We start from the raw sequence: 24,146 nt of genomic DNA, 5'->3' as shown, positions 1-24,146 counted from the left end.
ACCTGAAATGTCTTAAGAGAAGTACATGCAATTTTAACCCTTTCATGCATAGTGGTCACTACAGTGTACAGCTATTCTACAGCTGTTCTCTTGTATATTCATGGATTTTGTTGTTCTTTTCGTTGTTGTTTTTTGTTTGTTTGTTTGTTTGTTTTTTTACACATATCTTTATTAAAGTTTTAAGACACTACATATCTTTTCTGAAATGAACTGGTAACATTATGTAGATCTCTCCTGAGCATAAACCCCCAGAAACACAAGCCCTCCCCATAGTTTTCACACAATTTATCAGTAAATACATGTTTCTGTGCGTCAAAAATTAAACATATGGTGTTCAGCTGAGTGGACATTTTTGCAACTTCATGAAAAATAGGTTCATCAGAATTTTTTTTCTTTTTTTTTTCATAATTATCTTATATATTTTTTAAATTTTTAAAATTATTTTTATTTTATTTTTTTTATTTATTTTTCAGAAGAAAATTTTCAATCGTATTGTTGTTTTCATGCCTAAAGAGGAATAAAAACACTCAGGAAAAAATTTTGATTAAGGTTCTCATAATTTGTGCATGAAAGGGTTAATAATATTCCACCTGTTACTAAATGTTTTGTGTATTTGTAGATCTACTGTGATCTGTAAGTTATAATGTACATGTGTAAATGATAAACTAAAGCATAATAGTGTTAAAATTAAAAAAAAAAAAAAAAATCAGTTTTTGATATCACATTGTTTGAAAGGATAGTCTGTAGATGTAAACATTTTCAAAATGTAATTTTACTTTTTTCACCTGTAAACATAGAGAAAAGTTTGGAGATGACATTATGTATATATTATTATGTTATTATTTCACTGGTTTGGCCCACTTCCGATCAAATTTGGTTGAATATGGCCCCTGAACTAAAATGAGTTTGACACCCCTGTTCTAGAGCCATTTTACTTGAAGACCAGTGTCATTTTTTTTTTTTTTTTAGGTGTATGTTGCCCCCTACTTTTTGCCTACTGTAATGGCAAATATTCACCAAAAGGACACAATGAACCCCCAAACACAAATACACATGAGTGGATGAGTCTGACTGGAAGTGTCAGTGTAAGTGACATTGGACACGTCTCACTGTAGTACACTGCAGGACATAATCTCATGTGGATCTTGCCCCTGCGGCCTAATCCAGTCCAGACCGACCCGGTGTGACAGCCCAGATGTGACGTCACGGATTCTGAATCAGTGCGTGGCAGACTGGGTCGGGCTGGGCCACAAGAAAAAAGAGAGAGAGAGAGAAAGAGAGAGAGAAGAAGAGAACAACATCTGGATCGAAAGGGAATAATGTGGGATCCCACGGTGCTCCTGCAGGGTCTGTCCTCCGGCTGTGGTCCACGCATGATGACTGTCACTTCAGACTGGATCTAACTCGGGATATTTTAGTCCGGACGCGTGGGACGAGCTGTCACACATCAGACTAGACTATGGATCAGTCCGTCGCAATTCAAGAAACTTTGCAGAGGGAAGAGAACTGCATCATAGTATCCTTTGCAGACACGCGTGGGTAGGGTTGGAAATGTTTCAGGTGAAGGATTGTGTTTGTTTCCAAGTTTAACCCGGATTTTATCTGTGTTCTGCTGACTAAGACTAGATCCCAGACCGAGGCCGGACACATCTGTCACCGTCTGACCAGGGTTAAAAACAGACTCTAAGGTCACACACTGGGACATAAACACATTTAAAACGGATTTAAATATGTAGTTTTCAGATCAAGAACAGGTTTGGACGGTGCGACCTCCAAAGTTTATGATCCAAGGCGTGTAGTAAGAGTTTCAGTCCACTAGATGGCGTGTGTGTTCAACCAGCTGCACACTTACTGTTTACATTAAAATATGCACTAAAATGTTCACAAATATTAACAGTAACTTGTATCCTTATGAAGAATTGAAGTTGATTTTACTCCATTTACTGTTTTATACTAAGATTTTCAATTTTATTATCAATTGCTTTTTGATTTATTGATTCAGAAAGACATGTAATTTAACCCTTTCATGCATTAATTGTGAGAACCTTAGTCAAGATTTTTTTCTTCAGTGTTTTTATTCCTCCTTAGGCATGAAAAAAAAACAATGCGATCGAGTTTTTTTTTTCTGTGGAGTTACAAAAATATCCATGCATTTAATTTTTGAAGTAAAGAAACATGTGTTTAAAACCCAATATCAGAGAAGGATATGAAAACAATGAAATAAAAACATGTTTAATGCTGCTAATCTGATGTCGTCTCACATTTTAACATATTCTAATGCTATTAATTCCTCACTTCATCGAGATAATGTGCAAAAAAAAAAAAAAAAAACCTTCTTGTCTAACAAATAACAATTGATTTACACTCAAACATGTTAGTGCAGGTCAGGTTTATCAAGAACAGCAAAGTTATAGTAATGGTATGAATGTCAGGATATGAGATGATGCGTAAGTGTCCACTGTGTTGGCTGATATGGAACTAAAACAACTAAACCCATTAATATACAAGAGAACAGCTGGAGAAGAACTGTCCACTGGAGTGACTTATGCATGAAAGGGTTAATATCGATTAATTATTGCTGATTATTTCACATAAAGGATTTAATGTTGCCTCTTAATCTCTGCCATGATGTTAGAGCTGCAGTGATTCATCGATTCATCTAACAGTCGTGAAGTATTTAATGAAAGTGCAGCAAATCTGATCACTTGATTATATTAATATAAAACCAGAAACAAAGTTATTTAATAATAAGAATCAGGTACGTTATAGTATAGATATGTTTAGACTAGGAAGATTATTTTTGTTATTAACCCTTTCATGCATAGTGGTCACTACAGTGGACAGCTATTCTACAGCTGTTCTCTTGTATATTCATGGATTTTGTTGTTCTTTTCTTTTTTTTTTTTTTTTTTTTTTTTTTTGACACATATCTTTATTAAAGTTTTAAGACACTACATATCTTTTCTGGTATGAATTGGTAACATTATGTAGATCTCTCCAGAGCATAAACCCCCAGAATCACAAGCCCACCCCATAGTTTTCACACAATTTATCAGTAAATACATGTTTCTGTGCGTCAAAAATTAAATGTGTGGTGGCCAGCTGGGTGGACATTTTTGCAACTTCATGAAAAATACGCTCATAAGAATTTTTTTTTTTTTTTAATTATTATATTTTTTAATGTTTTGTTTTTGTTTTGTTTTTTTAATTATTTATTTATTTATTTATTTTTACTTATTTTTCAGAAGAAAATTTTCAATCGCATTGTTTTTTTTCATACCTAAAGACGAATAAAAACACAGGAAAAAAAATTTGATTAAGGTTCTCATAATTCGTGCATGAAAGGGTTAATCATTTAAGGAGAAAGGGATGGGATTTTATTAGTTATGCTTCTTCTCACTCCCTTACGAATATGTATTATATGTATTATATATCTTATGCTTAAATGTTTTTTTTATTTATTTTTCTTCTGTTTTAACATTCATATTTGAAATATATGCATCAATCAATCAATCAATCAAATTAAATAGGTGATTTGACTAAGAATAGAATAGAATAGAATAGAATAGAATAGAATAGAATAGAATATTCCAGCTTCATAACTGTGAATATTCCGTGGTTTTCACTTTTCTAAGGCAATAACTGAATATATTTGGATCATGGAGCAAATGATTTGAAGGTGTCATCTTGGCAAACAGTGATAGACATTTGTCACCATTTTCTGATATTTGCTAAAAATTTAATGACTGAGAAAATAAGCATTTCATTAATAAACAGGGAAGGTCTGTATTTTTTAACTTGATAAAATGCAATGTATAAATAAGTTGCAAGTGCAGTGTAACTATTATATTCTCCTTTATTCTTCTGTAATTGTTAGAAGACAGACATATAGCCTGAGTTAAATATCTCAAATTGACTTGGTATTTTACATTTTATTTTATGTAAGATGCCCTGCCCTCACTTGTATGATACGTTAGCTGGTATGTATATTTATTGTGTTTTATTGTGTTCATAGTTTAATGTATATAGTATATGTAGTTTTATAGTTTTATTTTTGCCCTTTGCTGTTGTGTTTTATCCTTTTTTTGTGCTTCCCTCTATTATTAAGCTGCTGTCACAAACTGAATTTCCCAACTGGGCATCAATAAAGTCTTATCTTATCTTATCTTATCTTATCTTATCTTATCTTATCTTATCTTATCTTATCTTATCTTATCTTATCTTATCTTATCTTATCTCAGTTGTTAAATACAATGCTTGAGCAAATGGAGGCAACTGACTTCCAGCACTGCATAATGATAAGGTACTTTAAAAGGTATTGCCTATAATATCATATTTTGTGTATATTTCCATTATTTTCTTAACTAAACTACCAACATGCTGTCCAATGTGATGTCCTTCTTGACAATACAACAGAGAGCAGACTGCTGGGTTTGGTGGAGTCTGCAAAAGAATCCGAATCTGCGTGAGTTCTCGATGACTTTGTTTGTATTTTATGTACGTTAATTATAGGCCGACAGTGCTTTTTTTAAAAGAAAAGTGATGGGAGTGACAACATTACACAATCCAGGGTTACAACCCTACCTCTGCGATCCAAAAAGTGACCACAGAGTTGCAACAACTGCTCTGAAACTCTAAAACAACTGATGTGTCACATATGAACCTCACAGGAGTAGTGTGTACGACAGGATATTGTGTCAGGCTGTATTTTATTTTTCAGTTCTGTTTTAATCTGACACACACTTACCTTTTATGGTTATGTGTTGTAGAATCTTTATTTATATACATCGAAGGATGGCCATCACTGCTGATGACGTATCACTGGAGGACATTATTCCCATCTCTACTGACTTTGCTGTTGTGGAGGGTAAGAAGCTCCTGTATGAACAGAAAATCCCAGGTTGGTGTCTTAAAAACCCCAATACTAATATTCCTCATGTTGCACCTTTTCAGTCTCCTCCCCTGAGGAACTTGCAGCTGTAGGTGAGTTGCCCTCATTTACAGTAACACTTAATCATGATGCACTATTTAATTGAAACCAATTTCACATTGTTTCATTTTTTCTCTGTGTATTTGTAGGTGCAGATACCAGAGTGAGAATAAGCTACGAGGACTACGAATTAGAGCTCAGACTGCCCTTTGGGTCCCACTCACGCCTTTTCCTCAGTGAGGTCAACAGGGCGTGGAGTGGTAGGTTCAGCCTCACATTTCAGTGGCTTGATTTATTACCCGGCCCCCCAAAGGGGAGGCAAGGGGTGTTGTTTTTGGTTTGTTTCTTTGTTTGTTAACACTCTAGCAGCAAAACTATTGGTTGAATTCCTACCAAATTGGGTTTATAGATTGCCAGTGACCCAGAATAGATCTCATTGCATTTTGGGAAAAGTAGGTCAAAGTTAAAACATATTATGAATTTTTTTAATCTTTTTTTCCCATTCACTTAGAAATGGGCAAAATTTCAAATGTCTGTAGCAGCAAAACTATTTGTTGAATTCATACCAAATTTGGTTGATAGATTGCCAGTGATCCAGGATACATGTCATTATATGTTGGGAAAAGTAGGTTAAAGTTTAAATTTTTTATGAATTTTTTTACATCCTTTTTTACCCCCATTCACTTATAATGGGCAACACTTCAAATGTTTATAAAAACATCAATTTTGTTTCAATTTACTTTAAACTTGCCACATATATAGAGGCAATTAATATGCTGACATCACCACATGCATAGACATGATGACATCAGCTGGATCCATGCCAAAATAGCTACAATACATGCGAGGGGTGGGGTTTGTTGTGGAACCACTTTTCTTTTTTTTTTCTTTTTTTTAATCCAGGAAAGCCTCTTTAAATTGCAAGTTCTCTTCTGGGTGGGAGTCCTGTTAAAAATGGCAGCAATAGTTTAAAATAGAAAAGAAGTTCACACATAAAACACACTAAATACACAGAAGAAACATAAAAAAAGATTGTAAAGAGACAGTGACATTGTGCAAATAGACCATACTAGTGATATCCATAACTCTCACACCTCTACAGAGGTTTACATAAAGCAGCAACATGTTTCTTCTTACCAGACCTCCAGTCAAAATGAACTTTATATGAGGGATTCCACAGCTTATATAACCTGTAAGTTAAGTAATATGTTCAGTATCTTGAAAGACACTTTGCTGCTTCACTGGTTCAGTTCAATAGAGATGACAAAGGAGGTAAGAACATAGAAACTGTATTCAAAATATAATGCAGCATTTTCTCAAATATTGTGGAAGATGTTGAGTATCCAAATGTGGGAAAGTTTTAAGTATTAAAAAAACTGTCACTATTATCATATCTGTTTATAAAAAGATAAAACCACTATCGATGAATTCAACCATCAGATGTGGTAAAAGGCCTCAGTTAGTTTTGATGTTCTTCGTGTGGATTTTACATTCACTTGAAATGGGTGGTGCATCTTATAATAATAAGGAAAACCTATTATGTAATACCAAATGCTCATTCAAACAGAACAAGCATCATCATTTTCTACGTCTGAAAAAATGTAAGTTATCTGTCTTACCACTCTGAAGGAAACCTGTCGAACCAGTCAAACACTACACTTGTCTTGAGGAAACATGTAGAAAACATTAAAATATCAATCCACTTTTAACACATTTTCCCTATAAAGCTAGATTTAGTAGAAACACAAGTGGGTCTTGTTGGTGCTGTGGACCATATTAATTATACTCAGTATGGAAAATCTTGGTGTGACTTCATATGTAGATACCACACAGTGACAGAAATTTCCTCAACATGCAGATAGTGTCAAAAGGGGCGGAGTTTGGATAGTGTGTGGTAGTTTGTCTCTTTCACAGCAAACATTTTGTGAAAGGACAAGATGACAGCAGTGTTTTAAAGAAGTGTTCCTTTCCACTGAAACCTTTTTCTTTGTACTTTCTTCTTCTTGGTGACTGTCTGGAATGGACTACTGAAAGGCTGCCATACAGTGTACTTTGTCAGGAATGTGTCACTGCGTTACTGACTCACTCTTTAACGCAGTGAGAAGACCATATAAAAATGGACCGGATATAACTTTTTGACATGCTCTAAGGCGAGCAACAAAAGGATCTGGTGAGGGATTACAGTGATGGAAAGGTTAAATAACGTAGCACCTGTTGTAGTTAAGAGGAGGAGTGTGAAAAATGGTACAGGTAAGTATAGAAAAGTGAGTTCTTGATGCAATGCTGCTTCTTGGGTTCATTCTTGCTTCTGTTCAGATCAGGGTTTTTTGTTTTTTAAATCTTTTTATCTCCCCTCAGATGTCTGCAAGTCTCCGTCATCGGTGCCCAAGTTTGACTGGATCGAGAAATACCACAAATCCACCAAAGGAGGCAAGGGAAACATCAAACATTCCCTGGCACCCCTTGGCTCGAAACTCACTCAACTCAACCAGCACCGGAAATCAGGTTTGTTGTCCTGTTTCTAATTGTACAAGTTTTCATCTAGGGACTTTGTGAATATACCCAACATAATTTTAGACTTGCAAACCTCCATTTAGTGGATAAAACAGTTATTTTTAGTGTATGCTCTCCTCCTAGTGTTGCTTCATAGGGGCAAAGATAAAAATCTGCATATAACATGAGGATGTTGTACAACCACTGCTGAATCAGCCTGTGTATGAGATATTCATTTGCTTAGACCTAGAGGAGAGCCATGTGTGGAAAGAGGGTAGTTCTGTAGTAACTTTTTTTATACCCATAACTGAAAAGACAGTCATTGAATATCAAAAATCTATCATAAACAAGTGGTGCCAGGCACAACAAACCCCACCTCTCGCACATATTGTAGCTTATTTTGGCATCAATCCAGCTGATGTCATCATGTCTATGTGTGTAGTGATATCAGCATGTCCATTGCCTCTATATATGTGAGAAGTTTGAAGTAAATTGAAACAAAATTGATGTTTTTATAGACGTGTGAAATTTCGCCCATTATAAGTAAACAGGAATTTATTTATTTATTTTTTTAATTCATTAAAAATTTAAACTTTGACCTGCTTTTCCCAAAATGTAACCACATCTATTCTGTGCCACTGACAATCTATAAACCCAATTTGGTATGAATTCAACCAATAGTATTTCTGCTACAGACATGTGAAATTTCACCCATTATAAGTTTAACAGGAACAAAAAAGATTTTAAAAAATTCATAAAAAATTTTAACTTTGACCTACTGTTCCCAAAATGTAATGAGATCTGTTCTGTGTCACTGGCAATCTATAAACCCAATTTGGTATGAATTCAACCAATTGTTTCAATAGTTTTGCTGCTACAGACATTTGAAATTTTGCCCATTATAAGTAAAAAATGGGAAAAAAAAAAAAATCATAAAAAATTTGAACTTTGACCTATTATTCCCAAAATGTAATAACATCTATTCTGGGTCACTGGCAGTCTATGAACTAAATTTGGTATGAATTCAACCAATAGTTTTGCTGCTACAGTGTTAACAAACAAACAAACAAACAAACAAACCAAAACAAAAACATCACCCCTTGCCTCCCCTTTGGGGGGCAGGGTAAAAATTAGAAAAATTAGAAAAATTCAATTACTTTTAGTACAGATCATACTGCCATTTTTCTACATTTTGTTTGCATTATGTATCTGTTATGATTAACCTACATTTTAAGGCACATTTAACATAGATGTCATGCATCATTCTGTTTGTCCCACCTAGATTAGAATGCATGTTACATAATTGCAGGTTTGTAGTTTCTCCTGCTTACAGTAGTTGTGCTGTTGGTTGCTTGTGTTTTCTGCAGCAGGGAACTGTAAACTCCTCCCACTACAACATTAACACAGGCAGGTCTCACACACTCACTGGACATTGCACTTGCCCACAGAATGCGTGGGAGCGGTGCAGGGAGATGTCTGGGGTGATGAGAGACTCTGGTATGAGAAAATATCCCTTCGTTGTTTGATATTTATTGTGATAGAAGGAATGCTGCCTGTGTGATAGTCTGCCCTCCTTTGCTAGCCGCTAGCTAATGTTAGGCAGGTGTAGCTGTCAAGTAAGCTAACATTAACTAGCCTAATAAGTACGCTAAATTAGCTAGAGGGCCAGTATTCACCAGGTAAAACAAACAACCTCCTTAAATCTAAATAGGATTATAGTAATGTTGTAGCCTTAATGATATGTACCGCCGTAGTGTTTTGCTAAGTCGAAGCTGGGTCAGGTTGATAGGTAGGTTGTTAATGGGTTAATGCTAGCCTCCCTAAGCTAATCTCCGTGATGTTAGTGGTCGCTATGAGACAGAAAACGACACACCTGTTGTGGAGGTTTGTGCTGCGATAACGTGTTGTGTCATACGGAACTGTGCCATTCATTGAAACGCTGTTTAGCCTGTTTATTTTAATTCGTGGTTGCTTTATTATCCGAACTTCCACCCATTCCTAGCGTCATTTTAGCTAACATTAGCCTGCTAGCTTTGAAATAGTTTGTCTCCAGAGTTTGCTTCGATGGCTTGTTAGAGATAAAAGTGATTTATGTTTATCTCTGTTTACTCTGCCCTCCTCGGAGAAGAAAACTCAATGTTATTTAGATCCAACTGTTTCCTTAAGTCTAAAGGAAGTGATTTTGTGTTTTTAAACCTGTTTATTAGGTCTCAACAAAGCTCGTCTCAAATAATTTCCCTCTACCTACAGTTGGACGGAAATTGTGCAATGATGAACTTTGTGCATAAGTAGTAAAAAAGTTGCCACAGTTCTTAACACGGAAGAGACTGAGATCAGATGAAACAACCTGACACTTATTTTGACTTATGGTGAGCTGCAGATGGATACACAGGTATATAGTGGTTTATGAAGTTGCAGGTTTTATGCAACAATGTGTGTGGTGACTGGATAAGTTTAAGCTCATTAGCTGGTTATAAATACTAAAGCATGTGCAGGAATGTGAAATATGTCTTGTAGTAACTGAGCTACTTTCATATAGGACCTCTGTGTGACTCATAAAGTCCCTGCCAGCTCGCAGTGTGTAATATTTAGAAGTGGGGTGTATAAACCATTAAATAAGTTCTTTAAACAGTTGTATAGTTATAGTAAAGGAGGAAGCAGTAAAGTCATTTTATTATGGGGTAATATTAATGTAATACCGCATATATTTTGTTTTATAATCTGTTTTTGACTTTTGGTTCCCCTCTCAAAGTAGCAGTGTCAAGTATCTACAAACAAAAGTTGCTGATATTGTTAGTACTAAATAGCTTTGATTATTTTTTTATAAGTTAATTATGAAAAAGAGTATCCAGTTGTTTGTTTTTAGAGATGGTGATCTGAATCTTAATGTTCCAAAGGAATTTCACAGTTTGCTCTCAGGTTTCTCAGTCAAGCAAAGTACAGTCTCATTGTTGTTTACTCAGACAACATGGTAATGCTTTTAAATGAAATGTCACATAATACTTATAGGTTCTGTAGTTCTACCTTGCTTAGCTTAAACAAAATGAAGTGAGCAGTGTCTGCGTTTGTGAGATGCTGACCTTTTCTTAGAAGATATTAGTACAAACCACAACCAGTTTACCATTTTCTTAGTATAGTGTTAGAGGAAGTACAAAGAGAACAATGAGTCAGTAATAGAAATGCATACCTGTAACATGCAGTTGATAAGTACTGACATAAAATCACCAGATTATGAACATTATTTTGCTTGTTTATTATTGTGACTGGGGAAACTGCTTAATGTCCGTAGTTGTGTTAATGTTTATTTGTGTTGATAATACTGTAAACTAAAGGGACTTTCAGTCTTTCAAATTGAGCTGTAATGAAAGGTCGTGAACATGGAGGCCAGTTAAATAGAGTGTAAGTGAGTCCGTCATTACTGCCAAAGGAAAATTACAGTGTTACAGGTGCTGTGTCACTTAAATAACACATCTCTGACGACCATCAGTAATTACAGTCCAGATGTGGAACATTCTCCTTGATTATATCTGAGAATCTATCATCTACCGTATGTCTTTTAGGTAATTAAACAGTGTTTTCGGTCAATTACACTGGTAACATTGCCCATAGAGTTTTAATTTCCTGCTTAAGAAATCTTCCCTCTCAAGAGAAGCCAGCTGTGTTTACTGCCAAGCTGCAAGAAACAGGGGCCATGCTGTCTCATACTTCACACTTGGCCATTAAATGCAGCTACTTAGAATGCACTAACTGTAACCAGCTGCAAAGGAAAGCTTCAGTCAACTGACCATGTCAATGGTACCCTGACGTAGCACTTCAGTAATTTACCTGTGCATTAACTTATTTTCAGTATTATTTCACATTGCCTTAAAACACTTTTGTTATGAGTCCTGCCTTATTAGAAGGAGCTCAACTACTCGTAGCAGCTTTTAAGATACTCTATGACTGGAAACCTGTACTCCAACAATAGTTGTAAATATACCTTAATTAAGTATTTAATTGTATCTGTCCTGCTCTTTCCAACAGAGAAATCATTAGACAAAAAGGGATCATTTGAAAAGGAAAAAGGTTCCAACAGTGATCCAGTGAAGTCCAGAGCACATTCAAACCCAGAGAGGTAAGGTGATTTTATTTATTCACATGTGGAAGTATCAAAAGTAAGTCTTTACACTATGTTTTTAGACTGTAGTAGAAACAAAAGAAGTAAAAATACAGTTACTCTATTCATGGCACCATGAAGGTTATGTTTTTATTCATGTCTGGCTGTTGGTTTGTTTGTCTATCAGCATGATTAGGCAAAAACTATTGTACCAATCTCATTGAAATGTGATGGAATGGTCAGGCTGGGCTGAGGAGGAACCCATTAATGTTTGGAGCTGCTCCAACATAAGGGGCGGATCCAGGAATTTTTCTCCTAACATTGTGAGAAAGGCTGTTTGATTGAATTACAGGACTGTGGGGCTTTGGTGGAGCCATGTGCTTTAGCAAGTACACCTCTAGTATTACACAAGTAAAAGTATAAAAATAGCTCTTTCGAAAATTACACTTGACTTAAACTGGAAACATGCACACAATGCATAATGAATGCTATGAAGCTATACATGCACATATGGTTCAGTCATGCAGATTTTAATTACTCTGTTGTTTTCGTACATCATCACTAGTGACAACTCTGGCTGGAGTCATTGTGTTTTCGGCTCATCTGTGTATCTGGTCCCCTCACATTTAGGCAATATGTCAGGAACACTTTGACAGAAGAGTCAGGCCTGATAGAACAGCTTGATATTTATGCTGACTTGCGTTGAACCGCAGATGGATCCACAGATAAAGAATGTGAGCACTTGCAGACTGCAAACCATGCAACAGTATTCTTTCTGTTTCATTGCTTTTTTAAGCTACTTAGCTGGTTAAGAATACTAAAACATGTGCAGGAGTGCGAAGTATATCTCACAGTAACTGAGCTATTCTCACACTGGACCTTTATATAACTTGTACAGAGCCAGTATGCAAATAATGGCTTGTAATATGTGGAAGTAGAGAGTACAAAGCATGAGGTTGTTCATTATGTGTACACAGTGTCAGATATGTTTTTAAGACAGTTGCGTAGTTATGGTTGAGAGCTTTTTGGGAGGAAAAATTTTAGCATAAATGTAGTCAGAAATGTCTGTTTGTAAATGTCATTTGTGTATTTTACCCACAGCAGTTATGTTCAGGATGTCTGTCAGTCCCATTCTCATGAACACGATTCCTCATGGATACTTCGAAGGTATTTCTTTAAATTTGGCACAAACGTTCACTCAGACTCGAGATTAAACTAATTTTGAATCTGTGTGATCTCACAGCACGTAAGAACTCATCATCTAATTTCAACAAACAAATGTGTAATAGGAAAAAATTGAAAAAGTGATTACATGCCAGGTCAAATGTCAGCTTCACTAAGATGTAATGTTCTGCATAAACACATTTAATGTCATAAAGGGAGGAGAGAAGGGGAGATATTTCTTTTTTGGTTGGATCGGATGCAGGATTGGCGATATTATTCTTGGATGCCCATTTTGAAACTGATAAATGTCTTTTTTCTGTGCTGGCAGATTGATTAGGTGTGTGAAATATTCAGGTTTTAGAAATTGAAGCTTCTTTGTGGCAACGTGAAGTGCAATTTGAGTGTTTGGCCTACAATAGGGATTAGTCATCATGATCAATTTTCAATTTTTCTTCATAAAAACAGCAAGTACTTTATCTGATTATTCTTCAGTCCTGATCTTTGAAGAATGATTTAGTGGGACCTGGTGAACACGGAGTAGCATTTTGTTTGAAATACCCATCCCTCAGGGTAGTAATTCGAGGTTTCCCAACACCTGAAACATACAAGTCCCCCAAGTAACAATACAGTGGGAGACTTAACAGGTGATTAATAAATAGAATAGGAGTAAGAATGCTGCAGCATACTTAACTGGATGCTTGAGGACGTAGGTCATGTTTTGAAATGCATATTGTTTATCTAAAATGCAGATATGTTGGTTTTTATTTAGAAGAACTGTTTAACTCTTAGAATAAAAGGACATACTTTGAGATGGAGTTGAGTTACAGCATATTCCTGGAAGGCTACAGGGGGAACCATATTGTATTTCTTCCTCTCTACTCAGCCTCATTCTGTATTGACCACATAGAAATAGAACATTACTGCATCGTCTGTGTTGATCTACTGTGCATTAAGCTCTTGGACCAGAGCGAGTGCACAAGCCGTAATTTTATTTCTAGCTTTTAGTAGAGGCAGGTCGGACAGAGTGTATCCTGAGTGTGATTTGCAACTGAACATTCATCTCAGGATAGGAAAAACGCTCCAGATTGATGTAATGATCCCGTTTGTATCTTGGTCCGTCTCTGCCTGTCACCATGCCTCACTGTTTCTTTTTTTCTATTGTCCTGTGCAGTCAGGGCATCTCTAGTCGTGAGGACAGGGATGACCTGGTGCGCTCCTCCAGCCACACCACATCGAACAAAGCGCAGATGCTGGCCATGCCTCAGTTTGGCCTGCGAGACAACCTCATCAGGTGTGAGCTGCTGAAGAATGAAGACCTTTACACATACCTGGAAAACTTCAGGTATGATATTTATTGTTGCATTTGCTGTCAGTTTTGAATGTCGTTTTAGAAAAGAAAATGTATTCGGTTGATTAGAGATTCATCTAGCTGGTATTAATGCAGTCAAATCTCACATGAGTGTCAATAAATCAAATAAAACATGATGCTTTGTTCTATAGAAGCAGTAATGTGTTGAAGTTGTAGGTGGGGCTATGATTGTCTCACTCACTAATCTAATCTAGAAGAGGGTTATAGGCCTCATTGATGTATTTTGTTGCAATGATTGAGACAGTTGTTTTACTTGGATTAAGGCAAGCAGAAATCACAATATGTAACGTCTACTTCAATGCTGCAGTAAACCTATTTCATAGTCTCTTTATGAGGCTCTTATCAGTGCGTTATAGTAACTCTCTCTAAAGCTGTTTGTGATAAGCATCACAAGAGCTGCAGATACACAGGGTTTTTCTGGCAAGGAGAATTACAAGGCGGCCATTTCCGTCAGATTTCGTGCCACCTCCAGCTCTCCTTAAAACTACTTGATGTCAGCATGAAAAAATTTTTTTCTAGCAATAAATATTACTTTACTCATGTAGAAACGAGGCTTTTAAACTCTCTTGAGGCATGCCAAACCAACTTTTTATCACACTGATCTCATCTTCCTTCCAACAAATGATACTGTCTGTAGCTGTGGGAGACGACAAGATTATCTGTAAATCTACTATCCCTGTAACTTTGTCATGTTTTGGCTGATTTTATGTCAGTTTGTTTTGATAAAGTTTCACTAAAATCAATTACCATATCGTGTTATTGTGATGGTTGTTTTTCACATCATATTGTTATTAGAATTCCTGAAACATGTTCACATTTAAAAAAAAAAAAAAAAAAAAAAAGAAGTTTGCTTGAATGACTAGAAGGCACAGTACTAGGATAAGGATGATGCCATGTTTACAGCCAGGAAAAGCTGTGATATTCATAACCCTGTCTTTGCATCTAGAATTGACACCCAAACCTTTAAATTTAGGAGGCAGAACATTTCAGATCACTCAATCATGTTGAGCAGTACTCTCTTTCCCTGTGACACATCTAAAGCACCTTGTGAAACTTTATTGGAAAGACGGTATAAATAGGAACATCGTGTGCCCACAGTGTACCTGCGAGCGTATTTTTAATCCAAGAAATGTTATGTAAAAAGAATGAGTCAACATCTGTGGGTTTGCATATCTGTGTACCTAGGTTTGTGCTAATTTAAGCACCACTGTCTCAGCCATTGTCTAGAAATGTGTCAACCCAGTTGGTGTGTCTGATGTAGCACCGGATCAAGAGCCTCATTTCAAGTCTTCTTTAGTGGAGAAATTAGAGGCTCATCCATTTTTGAAGGCTTTCTGTTTCATCAGATGAGTTAAAAATAAGCTGTAGTAAATATAGCACCATGGTCACTTATGGCCCACACTGCCCCCTGCTGGTGAATCTGAGCCCTACAGTTTCAGCAAAAACTAATATGGGAATCAAAGGAGGAATAAAAGTTAAAAGAACCCTATTTGTGATACACACATGCATTGGGTCATATGCTTTTTACCCTAAATATATCATGTGTTTTGTGTAGAAAGTGAAAATGGAAATATCATGAAACTTCATATGTGGCAGTGGCTGATGCATTTTCTTTGAACTCCATTGCTGCATTCCTCTTTTAGCCCAGATTCTTTCTGTGTTGAATTTACATTATGTTGTTCCAGGTTTCCCATGGGTTCTGTGATTAAACCACCCACACCTGAGACACAGTTTAGGCTAATTGGGAGCTCTGAATTGTCTGTAGGTGTGAGTTAGAATGTGTTTGCACTAGGTTTCTCGGGGGCGTACAAGTTTCCATAAAAAACACTCCTTGGTGTTTTGCTCAAAGTACTCAGGGAACGATGTTGTCCTTGCTTGATCTTTCCAGGCCGCCTACCAAAGGTCACTGATATGCACTGTGTGAATCTTCAAATACCTCATCAATAATGTTGACACACATACTGTATGTAGTTATCCTATTTGTAGGACACACTCTAGCCTATATCATGAATACTATAAACATGAGTTGGCAGATTGAAAGGTCACATGTGCATCATCTATTTGCTTTCAGCTCATATTACAATGCGGAGAATGTACAGGATATTTATGCTCATGTGCGGATAAGCTAAAATGCTGAAGGAAGCAGCAACCATAGAATTTTGTATAATAAGAGCTTCTGTGTCTTTCTACTTGGCCAGTGATTGTACCAATAGAGGAGTCTTGTAAAACGTGATGCCAATCAGCACAGAATAGCGCAAAAAAGCATTGTGATTCTGCTGGTAAGCAATTGTCTAGAGGTCACAGAGTTAGGCCAGCAGATGAAAGAAAGAAGCTTTTTCAGTACAAACCTGAGGGATTATTGGCAATTTGTTGGTCCTATTGTTGAGGTGCCCCTTAGAATGGATGGTGATTATTGCAAACTTAGCAGCACCAAGGTGTGTTTATAAATGTGAATTAGGACACTGCTATAAAAGAGCAGTCACGGAGCATCCAACCTACATAAAATAAAGTTGGAGCTGTAGACAAAAGGTGTGCTGCAACATTAGCTTTATACAAACTCAGGTCACCACGTCACTGCTCTAATCCCCTTAAGATATGAATTAGAATCCCAGAAAAAGGAAGATTTTATGAAAGACACTCACACTCATCACAGGATAGTCAAATTTATATTGTGCTGACTGTACCCCACTCTGTTCTCTGTGTGTGTATGTATTCATCACCACTGTGCTTTTTTTTTTTTTTTTTTTTTTAGCTTTTTCCTTGGCACATACAATGTAAACGGACAGACACCGAAGGAAAGCCTCCATCCATGGCTGAGCTGCACTCTCAACCCTCCTGACATTTATTGTGTGGGGTAAGTCCATCCATCCTGCAAAGAATGGCATTGCAGTCCTCTGCATAGACATTTACTGCTGAGGGTTGTTTATGGGCACTTATCTTGTTTTACGTATGAGAACATTTCAGCAATCTTGCATCCACTTATCATGCCTGTGTTCAGTTTACACTTTCTGTAATATACATTTTTGTTAATAGCACAAGTTGTCCAAAATGGGTTTTAAACTCCAAAGAAGTTATTGTCAGCTCTCCTTCTTTCTAGTTTCCAAGAGCTTGACCTCAGCAAAGAGGCTTTCTTCTTCAGCGACACCCCCAAAGAGTTGGAATGGACAAGAGCTGTGTCCAAGGGGCTGCATCCAGATGCCAAGTATGCCTTAGTAAGGACGTGTTTGGGTTTTTCTTTCTTGAATCTTATTATTCTTACTTTGGTGTTGGCCTTTAATACTTGTTGGTATTCAAGACTGGTGCCTCCTGTGTTGTATTTAAGATGGAAACTAGAAGTAAATTATGCTTTGCAATATTTTTCAGGTGTCTTTGAATATTGTGTTATAGAATTTGCATAGATTAGATATCAGTACAAACAGATGTTAGTCCTGTGTGCTTAGTCAGGACTCACTTCTAAGTTTTATCTTTTCTTAGTTCCTCTTAACACTGTATGAAAGGGGAAACAGATGAAAGTTAATGAGTCTAACTTATTAGCTTCCTTTTAGCAGAGCCATTTTCTTCTCACTTTTGGGCTTATACATGTGTCTGTAGACATATCGCCAGTATATTGTGCCACTTCTTCATTCATTCTCAGTACTTTGACTAAAGCATTCTTGACTCCTCAGTCAACTGATAGAAGTCACATGTATTTTTTTTCAAATTACAATACAGTTTTATAACATATAGTTGTATATTATCAGAGTTTTTGCTTACTATCTGTTTGTATTACTTCAAAGAAGCACAGGAGCACATGGGTTGAGGACTAGGTTCCCTGTCTGAAAACTCATTATCTCAACAACCACAAAAACAAAACAAATCATACTTTTGAGCTTGAATCATGTCAATTGTACATATAGTGATTACTAATTAATTACTGTACTGATACTGATTATGTTCCTATGACCGTCCATGAAATATCACTTTTTGTTAAACTTCAGGATAATTACTGTGAGATGCTCTTTGTCTTTTTCCTTGACTAATTGAGTGGATGTTTGTAAACTACTTTTGCTACAGGTGAAGTTGGTGCGTTTGGTGGGCATCATGCTACTTTTCTATGTGAAGAAGGAGCATGCGGAGTTCATATCTGATATAGAAGCTGAAACCGTGGGCACTGGAATCATGGGAAGGATGGTGAGGACAGTTTCTTTCATGCAGGGATAAGAAAGTAAATAAGAGGTTTAATATTCATAAACTATATTATATGAAATTTCTATTGCATTAAAACATGTTATTGTTTTAGTAGGAACCTCTAATGGTAAATGCATGTAAAACAGCATTGACATTTGACTTGTCTGGTGTCTTTTTTCTTTTCATCTTATTCACCCATGTAGCACAATTCAGCAGCTCAATCTTCACTCCTCATGCAGTGAGGCAGAATCAGATAGTTTGGTCTTTGTATGTGCTCATGCTTATTCAGCAGTCCCTGCAGTGTAGAGCAGATGGCTGAATGATGACCATCAGGATGGAACATTGTTCCATCCTTTCCTAATTAGAGAGCGGTTCATGTTCCTCATCAAGTAACATCTGAAATGTACCACATATTAAAACAACCTGCTGTATATATTACCTGACTGCTGTCAAACAAAAGAACTATAATTGCATATTATCTGCATGAGTCAGCATACAACTTACTTTTCTGATATCTACCTTCATTTTAATCTCCTCCTCACTCTTTGATTTCGCAGGGAAACAAGGGTGCCGTTGCAATCCGTTTTCACTTCCACAACTCTGATATCTGCGTGGTCAACTCCCATCTGGCTGCCCACATCGAGGAATACGAGAGACGTAATCAAGACTACAAAGATATTTGCAGCCGTCTCCAGTTTCGCCAGCTCGACCCTACACAGCCTCCTCTCACTATCATGAAACACGAGTATGAATTTATTATTAAGTGAAAGAGTGATTCATCCCGATTTAATCACTCCTTTACAATACGTTCAGTGTATAGATATCTCTGTGTCTCTGTACTTTGACCAGTGTGGTTCTATGGATTGGAGACCTCAACTACAGAATCAGTGACCTTGATGCTGACAACGTGAAGGACTTAATCAGCAAGAAGGACTTTGAGTCACTGCACAGTTATGATCAGGTATTCTTAGCTGCATATTAATCAATTCTGTTAATCAGTTCTTCCAGACAAATAAGTTCAGGAAAGACTCATTTAGATAAAGGATTTGCACAATTAATAGGTTTCAGACAATGCTGCAGCCATATATTCATAAATACAAATCCAAAACAAATGCATATTTTCTGTCATACAATGCCAAATGTTTGTATGAGTCAGTTAAAATCACTTTCCATATGCTTAATGAGACCAGCTGCTTAAGTTTCAGCTCATTTTGGAGTTCATTCCAAGCCAACTGAAACATTGATAGGAATGTTTTCTGAGGGACAGGCTGAAGGTTGTAACTGTTTATACTTTAGTGGCAAATGTACCTTTGAACATTTAATGAAGCCAGTTTAAAATAGACTTATAAAAAAGAAAATAGCAACATTTATGTTGTGTATGTGAATAAGATAAACCCTTCAACATGAGCCTACAACAAACAATGATGAGTGAGGGCTTTAAAATTCCAGAGAAGATGCATGCGTATGTATCATATTACTGTAGTTCAGGAAAGGCAAATGCTTCCCCTTTAGTTTCAGTCTTTTACTTACTGCTGAATGAGGTATAAAGGAGAGAGCCATCACTTGATATAGAAATATCTGTAGTGAGACACAGACTGATATCACTGACTGATTCCAGGTTCAACGGTTCATTTGAAAACAACATGAGTCGTGTTTTGTCCCCATTTAAAACAAGTTTTAAATCATGCTAGTCATGCTGAACAGTCGTGTTGTTTTGTTTTCTACTTGTCATGATATTAACCAGCCTGCTTCTGCTTTTAGCTCAAGAGGCAGATCGATGAAGAAGCTGTGTTTGTCGGCTTTGTGGAGGGAGAGATCGATTTTCAACCCACCTACAAATACGACACTGGTTCTGACATGTGGGATACAAGGTAATCCCATATGTATGCTCAGCTACAAAAATAGAATGAAAATGTAGTTAGAGGTCTTTTTTTATCATTGCTATAATGTTCCACATTATAGGAAGCATAATTCCTGACTGATCTATAATGTGCAATTGACATAATGCAATCCAACTGCTGTAAAGGGGTTTCATTTTTAGTTCTCTTCCGTCTGTTTAATCTGCTTCATAAAGATTTGTAGTCAGGTTCTAGGCTGAAAACAAACGTCCTTTCATGGACACACTGGTGCCTCTTGACGACTGAAAAAAAACAAACATGCTTCGTTTCTGTCGTCATGAAAGAAATATCAGGTTTAAGGTTGTAATGTGATGCAGAGTCATTCGTCTGACTCAAGGAGAAACATCTTACCTGTGTGACTTTGTAGACGTTTAGAGTCTATTAACACTGCGACACAAGTATTTAAAATGAAATATTTACAAACTTTACAAACTCTATAAAACATTAGTTGACCTACAGCGTTAAGTTTTATTTCTGCATAAAAATGGGTCTCATTGTCAGGATCTTCTTTTCAAGGTTTCCTCTTTTCTTACATTGAATTGTGAAATTGTGAAAAATGCTTGCAAATCAAAATGAGTCGCCTCCCCTGCTTTCAGTGAAAAGTGTCGTGTGCCAGCGTGGTGTGACCGCATCCTGTGGAAAGGGAAGAACATCACACAGCAACATTATCAGAGTCACATGGCTCTGAAGACCAGTGACCACAAACCAGTCAGCTCCCTGCTCATCATTGGGGTAATGAATCAGCATCTTAATCTGTTTTATGTTTTGAAAGGATGCAGCAAGCCTCGTACAATTTTTAGGTGGAAAGAAATGCAGCCGATTCACATTCCCATGCCAAGTGCATTGAGGTTTGACCTTATCCACTCTGTGAAAGCTCCTTGAGTTTTTGCTAAGACTCTATATATATCTTGTTACATGCAAAGGATTATTGTCAGCATAAAAGATTAATTATGTACAATGTACATTGCAGATCAAGAGAGTAAATCCTGAGGCCTATAAGAAGACCTTTGAAGAGATTGTACGCAATATAGACAAAATGGAGAATGAGTGTATTCCATCTGTGACCTTGTCAAAACGAGAGGTAAAGTTTCCCCCTACATCCAGTACCGCACTATTATACCTTTCTGCACAATACATTGCTTTGTCATTGTATTCCTTTTAATGATTTAACAACTGTTACAAGTTCTTAGATGCAAATATTTAAAGGATATATATTTACATGATACTGAGTTGGCTTTTGCTACATGAATTCCTCCTGGTTATTTCAGTTCCACTTCAAGGATGTTAAGTTCATGCAGCACCAGGCAGAAACACTGAGCCTCTTCAACGACGGGCAGGTCCCGTGCCAGTTCGAGTTTATCCAGAAGCCAAATGAGCCCACATACTGCAAGCCATGGCTCACAGCCAACCCCCCCAAAGGTTTCATTGCTCAGGGTGAGTAGCACACACAGTTGAAGTTTGATCCAGGAGTCATGAGTATCATTTCACTAAAGCATCATTGACCGACCATTTGCTCTAGATTTCAGTTTGTTCAATAAATCCTGTGTTGTGTTGAGCCAAATTCAGAGGCCTCAAAAACTTCACCCCTCCGCTGTGTAAACTTAGGGAAGCAGCGGGCATCAGTTGTGAAAAGAAAACATTTTTGGTCATTTTTCTGCTTTTTGTGTCTCAACATCTAGGTGGCTCCGTGGATATTGACCTTGAGGTTTTTGTGAACCGCACAACAGCTCCTGACCTGAACTCTGGCAAGCAGGAAATCGAAGACATCTTGGTGCTCCACCTGGAGCGTGGCAAGGACTACTTCATCTCTGTGACAGGAAACTACCTGCCCAGCTGCTATGGCAGCTCTATTCATTCATTGTGTCAGTTGAGGGAGCCCGTCCAGGACATGCCACAGGAGGTACTCCGTGAGCTGGTTAGTACTGCTGGGTGCACACTCAGTTTGAGCTGCTTCTCAAAGGCCACAAAGTACCTGTCAAGATTACAATTTTTTTAGGAGTTTTCTTTTACTGCTTTGCACTTTTCTAGTTAAACACAATTGAGTCCATTTAGATGTCTTCACTCTTTTTGCTCTCGACAACAGGCGGACATGTCCAAAGAAGAGAATGCAACAAACACTGAAAAGCCTCTTGACATCCCTAAAGAACTGTGGATGATGGTGGATCACTTGTTCCGCAATGCAATCAAACAGGTTAGTGACAACTTGATTGTTGTGCCTGCCAGTCACACTTGCTTTAAGTCACTTATTAGAACTGGTTGAATTAATCCTGATTTTGAAAGCCCTTAAATATTAATTTACTATTTAATAAAGTCACATCTGTCATTTAAGGAAAACTAAACATTTGGTTAGTCTCAGTGTTGAACTGCAGTTGTTTAGTATGTGTTCTTTAATGATGATGCTCATTAATTATTGCTCTGTCTTTATAGGAGGACATTTTCCAGCAGCCTGGTCTCAGGAGTGAATTTGCAGAAATAAGGGATTGCCTTGACACTGGCATACCCGATTCTCTTCGTATCCTATCTACATGTATATGTGAATAAAGCAACTGTTAAAATGTCAATAAATTATACAGTGACATGTTTTGTGGAGTTGTGGAATTGCAACCCAGCACACTAAAATGAAAAGCTTAAGCAGATAGTGAACTTTCTCACTTTGCATTACACAATTGCGCTAAATTATTTTGTGTTGCGTTGCTGAATATTCATTGCGTGTTAAAGATGGAAATGAGTCCTTAACTCTTTTGGCTTACAGCAGGAAGTAACCACTCAGTGGCAGAAGCCTTGCTTCTCTTTCTAGATGCCCTCCCAGAGCCTGTTGTTCCCTACTCTTTGTACCAGCAGTGCCTAGAATGCTGCTCTAATGCCAGTCAGTGTGAGAAGGTGAGTGTTGGCAGCAGTGATATAGTTCAGGTATTTTTGCTTGCAAATGTTCATCTTTAGCTTTCCGGATGTAATATTGAACTCTTTCATTTTTAGGTAATTTCCATGCTACCTCAGTGCCATCAAAATGTGTTCAACTATTTAGCTGCCTTTCTCCGTGAGCTACTGAAGAATTCTGCCCATAATCGATTAGATGTCAACATTTTGGGTAAGAAACAAAAAGCAGACTTGTGTTAGTAGTTGTTTCTTCATGCTTAAGTTATGTTGATAAAAGCAAGAAATAGAGTAACTGAATGATTCAAGTCACATTAACCAAGAGATGTTTAAAAAAAAACAAAAAACTTTAAAAGCCTTTAAAATGGTACATTTAGGGCAGAAAGAAAACAATTCTTTGTTTACAGTATGCAAAGTAAACAACTGTTTTGTTGTTTTTAATTTTTTAGTCACTATCTTTGCATCCTTGCTCCTGAAGTCACCCACGAAGCAAGATCTGGCGGAAAAAAGGAAGACTCAGGAATTCTTTCAGCATTTCCTGATCCATGGCTCCGCTTAGATGAGGGACTTCTCCTTGTTGTGTGTCATGCTGAAGTTGAACACTAAAGTCCAGTATTTTAAATAAAGTATAATTTTCTTACATTTCTTGATGGTTCTTTATATAGATGGTATAATTAAGTGAAAAGTCTTATCTAGTTCAATTTGTTTGATATTAATGTTTGTGAGCTGATGCACAGATTTGAATGTATATCACTGAGCATCTGTAGAAAGCTAACAGTTTTTATTGTATGTATATTTTATTTAAAGAAATAATTTGTATTTTTAATGTTTCTGATCTCAACATATTGTTTTGATATATAAAAGAGATGAAAAAAGAACGTGCCTACTGGTGTTATTTAACTTAAAAACTGAATTTTGGTTTTAATGAATGAATATCTTTGTCATATTTCATTTCTGTATTTAGTTATTCATACGTATAATTCCTGCTTCTAATACGTAAATTCGGTTCACTATGTAGCGTGGAGTGCTTCATAGAACAGTAATGTCGTAAACCACATATTGTAAATTCTACCAAGTCGTTTAATGGCCGTAAAAACACAAAATAAAAATGAAATTTAAAAAAAAAAATTGGCATTTTTATGTGAGAATATTTAC

General features: G+C 36.7%; 1 protein-coding gene across 3 annotated transcripts; it reads left to right on the top strand.

Annotated features, from left to right (window-relative positions):
* The first annotated feature begins 1,198 nt into the window (after positions 1-1,198).
* inpp5b (inositol polyphosphate-5-phosphatase B) lies at positions 1,199-23,869 on the top strand. Of its 3 annotated transcripts, none has more exons than XM_030157192.1 (23): positions 1,199-1,516; positions 4,380-4,465; positions 4,770-4,867; positions 4,954-4,983; positions 5,080-5,190; positions 7,289-7,435; positions 11,447-11,537; positions 13,855-14,025; positions 16,805-16,906; positions 17,150-17,264; positions 18,106-18,222; positions 18,750-18,964; positions 19,069-19,180; positions 19,981-20,090; positions 20,714-20,849; positions 21,088-21,198; positions 21,386-21,551; positions 21,797-22,032; positions 22,201-22,308; positions 22,545-22,629; positions 22,870-22,997; positions 23,094-23,205; positions 23,441-23,869. In XM_030157192.1, the coding sequence occupies exons 1-23, from the start codon at positions 1,460-1,462 to the stop codon at positions 23,548-23,550; spliced, it is 2,754 nt and encodes a 917-aa protein (XP_030013052.1). In that variant the 5' UTR covers positions 1,199-1,459; the 3' UTR covers positions 23,551-23,869. The 3 variants fall into 3 exon arrangements, with proteins under 3 accessions (XP_030013052.1, XP_030013053.1, XP_030013054.1); XM_030157193.1 differs by having other exon boundaries at positions 1,200-1,516; positions 18,777-18,964; XM_030157194.1 differs by lacking the exons at positions 1,199-1,516; positions 4,380-4,465; positions 4,770-4,867; positions 4,954-4,983 and adding an exon at positions 8,872-8,920 and having other exon boundaries at positions 5,076-5,190.
* Positions 23,870-24,146: the final 277 nt, after the last annotated feature.

This window comes from Sphaeramia orbicularis, chromosome 16 (genome assembly GCF_902148855.1).
Source record: "Sphaeramia orbicularis chromosome 16, fSphaOr1.1, whole genome shotgun sequence".
Classification (NCBI taxonomy): Eukaryota; Metazoa; Chordata; class Actinopteri; order Kurtiformes; family Apogonidae; genus Sphaeramia; species Sphaeramia orbicularis.
Note: the sequence above shows the minus strand (reverse complement) of the source record. Positions and strands in the feature narration are given on the sequence as shown.

Excerpts from the sequence above, each read along its gene's own strand:
- inpp5b (XM_030157192.1), top strand. The coding sequence starts at position 1,460 with ATGGATCAGTCCGTCGCAATTCAAGAAACTTTGCAGAGGGAAGAGAAC. Across the intron at positions 5,191-7,288 it reads GGTCAACAGGGCGTGGAGTG|ATGTCTGCAAGTCTCCGTCA; the intron begins GTAGGTTCAGCC and ends ATCTCCCCTCAG. Across the intron at positions 21,552-21,796 it reads CAAAGGTTTCATTGCTCAGG|GTGGCTCCGTGGATATTGAC; the intron begins GTGAGTAGCACA and ends CTCAACATCTAG.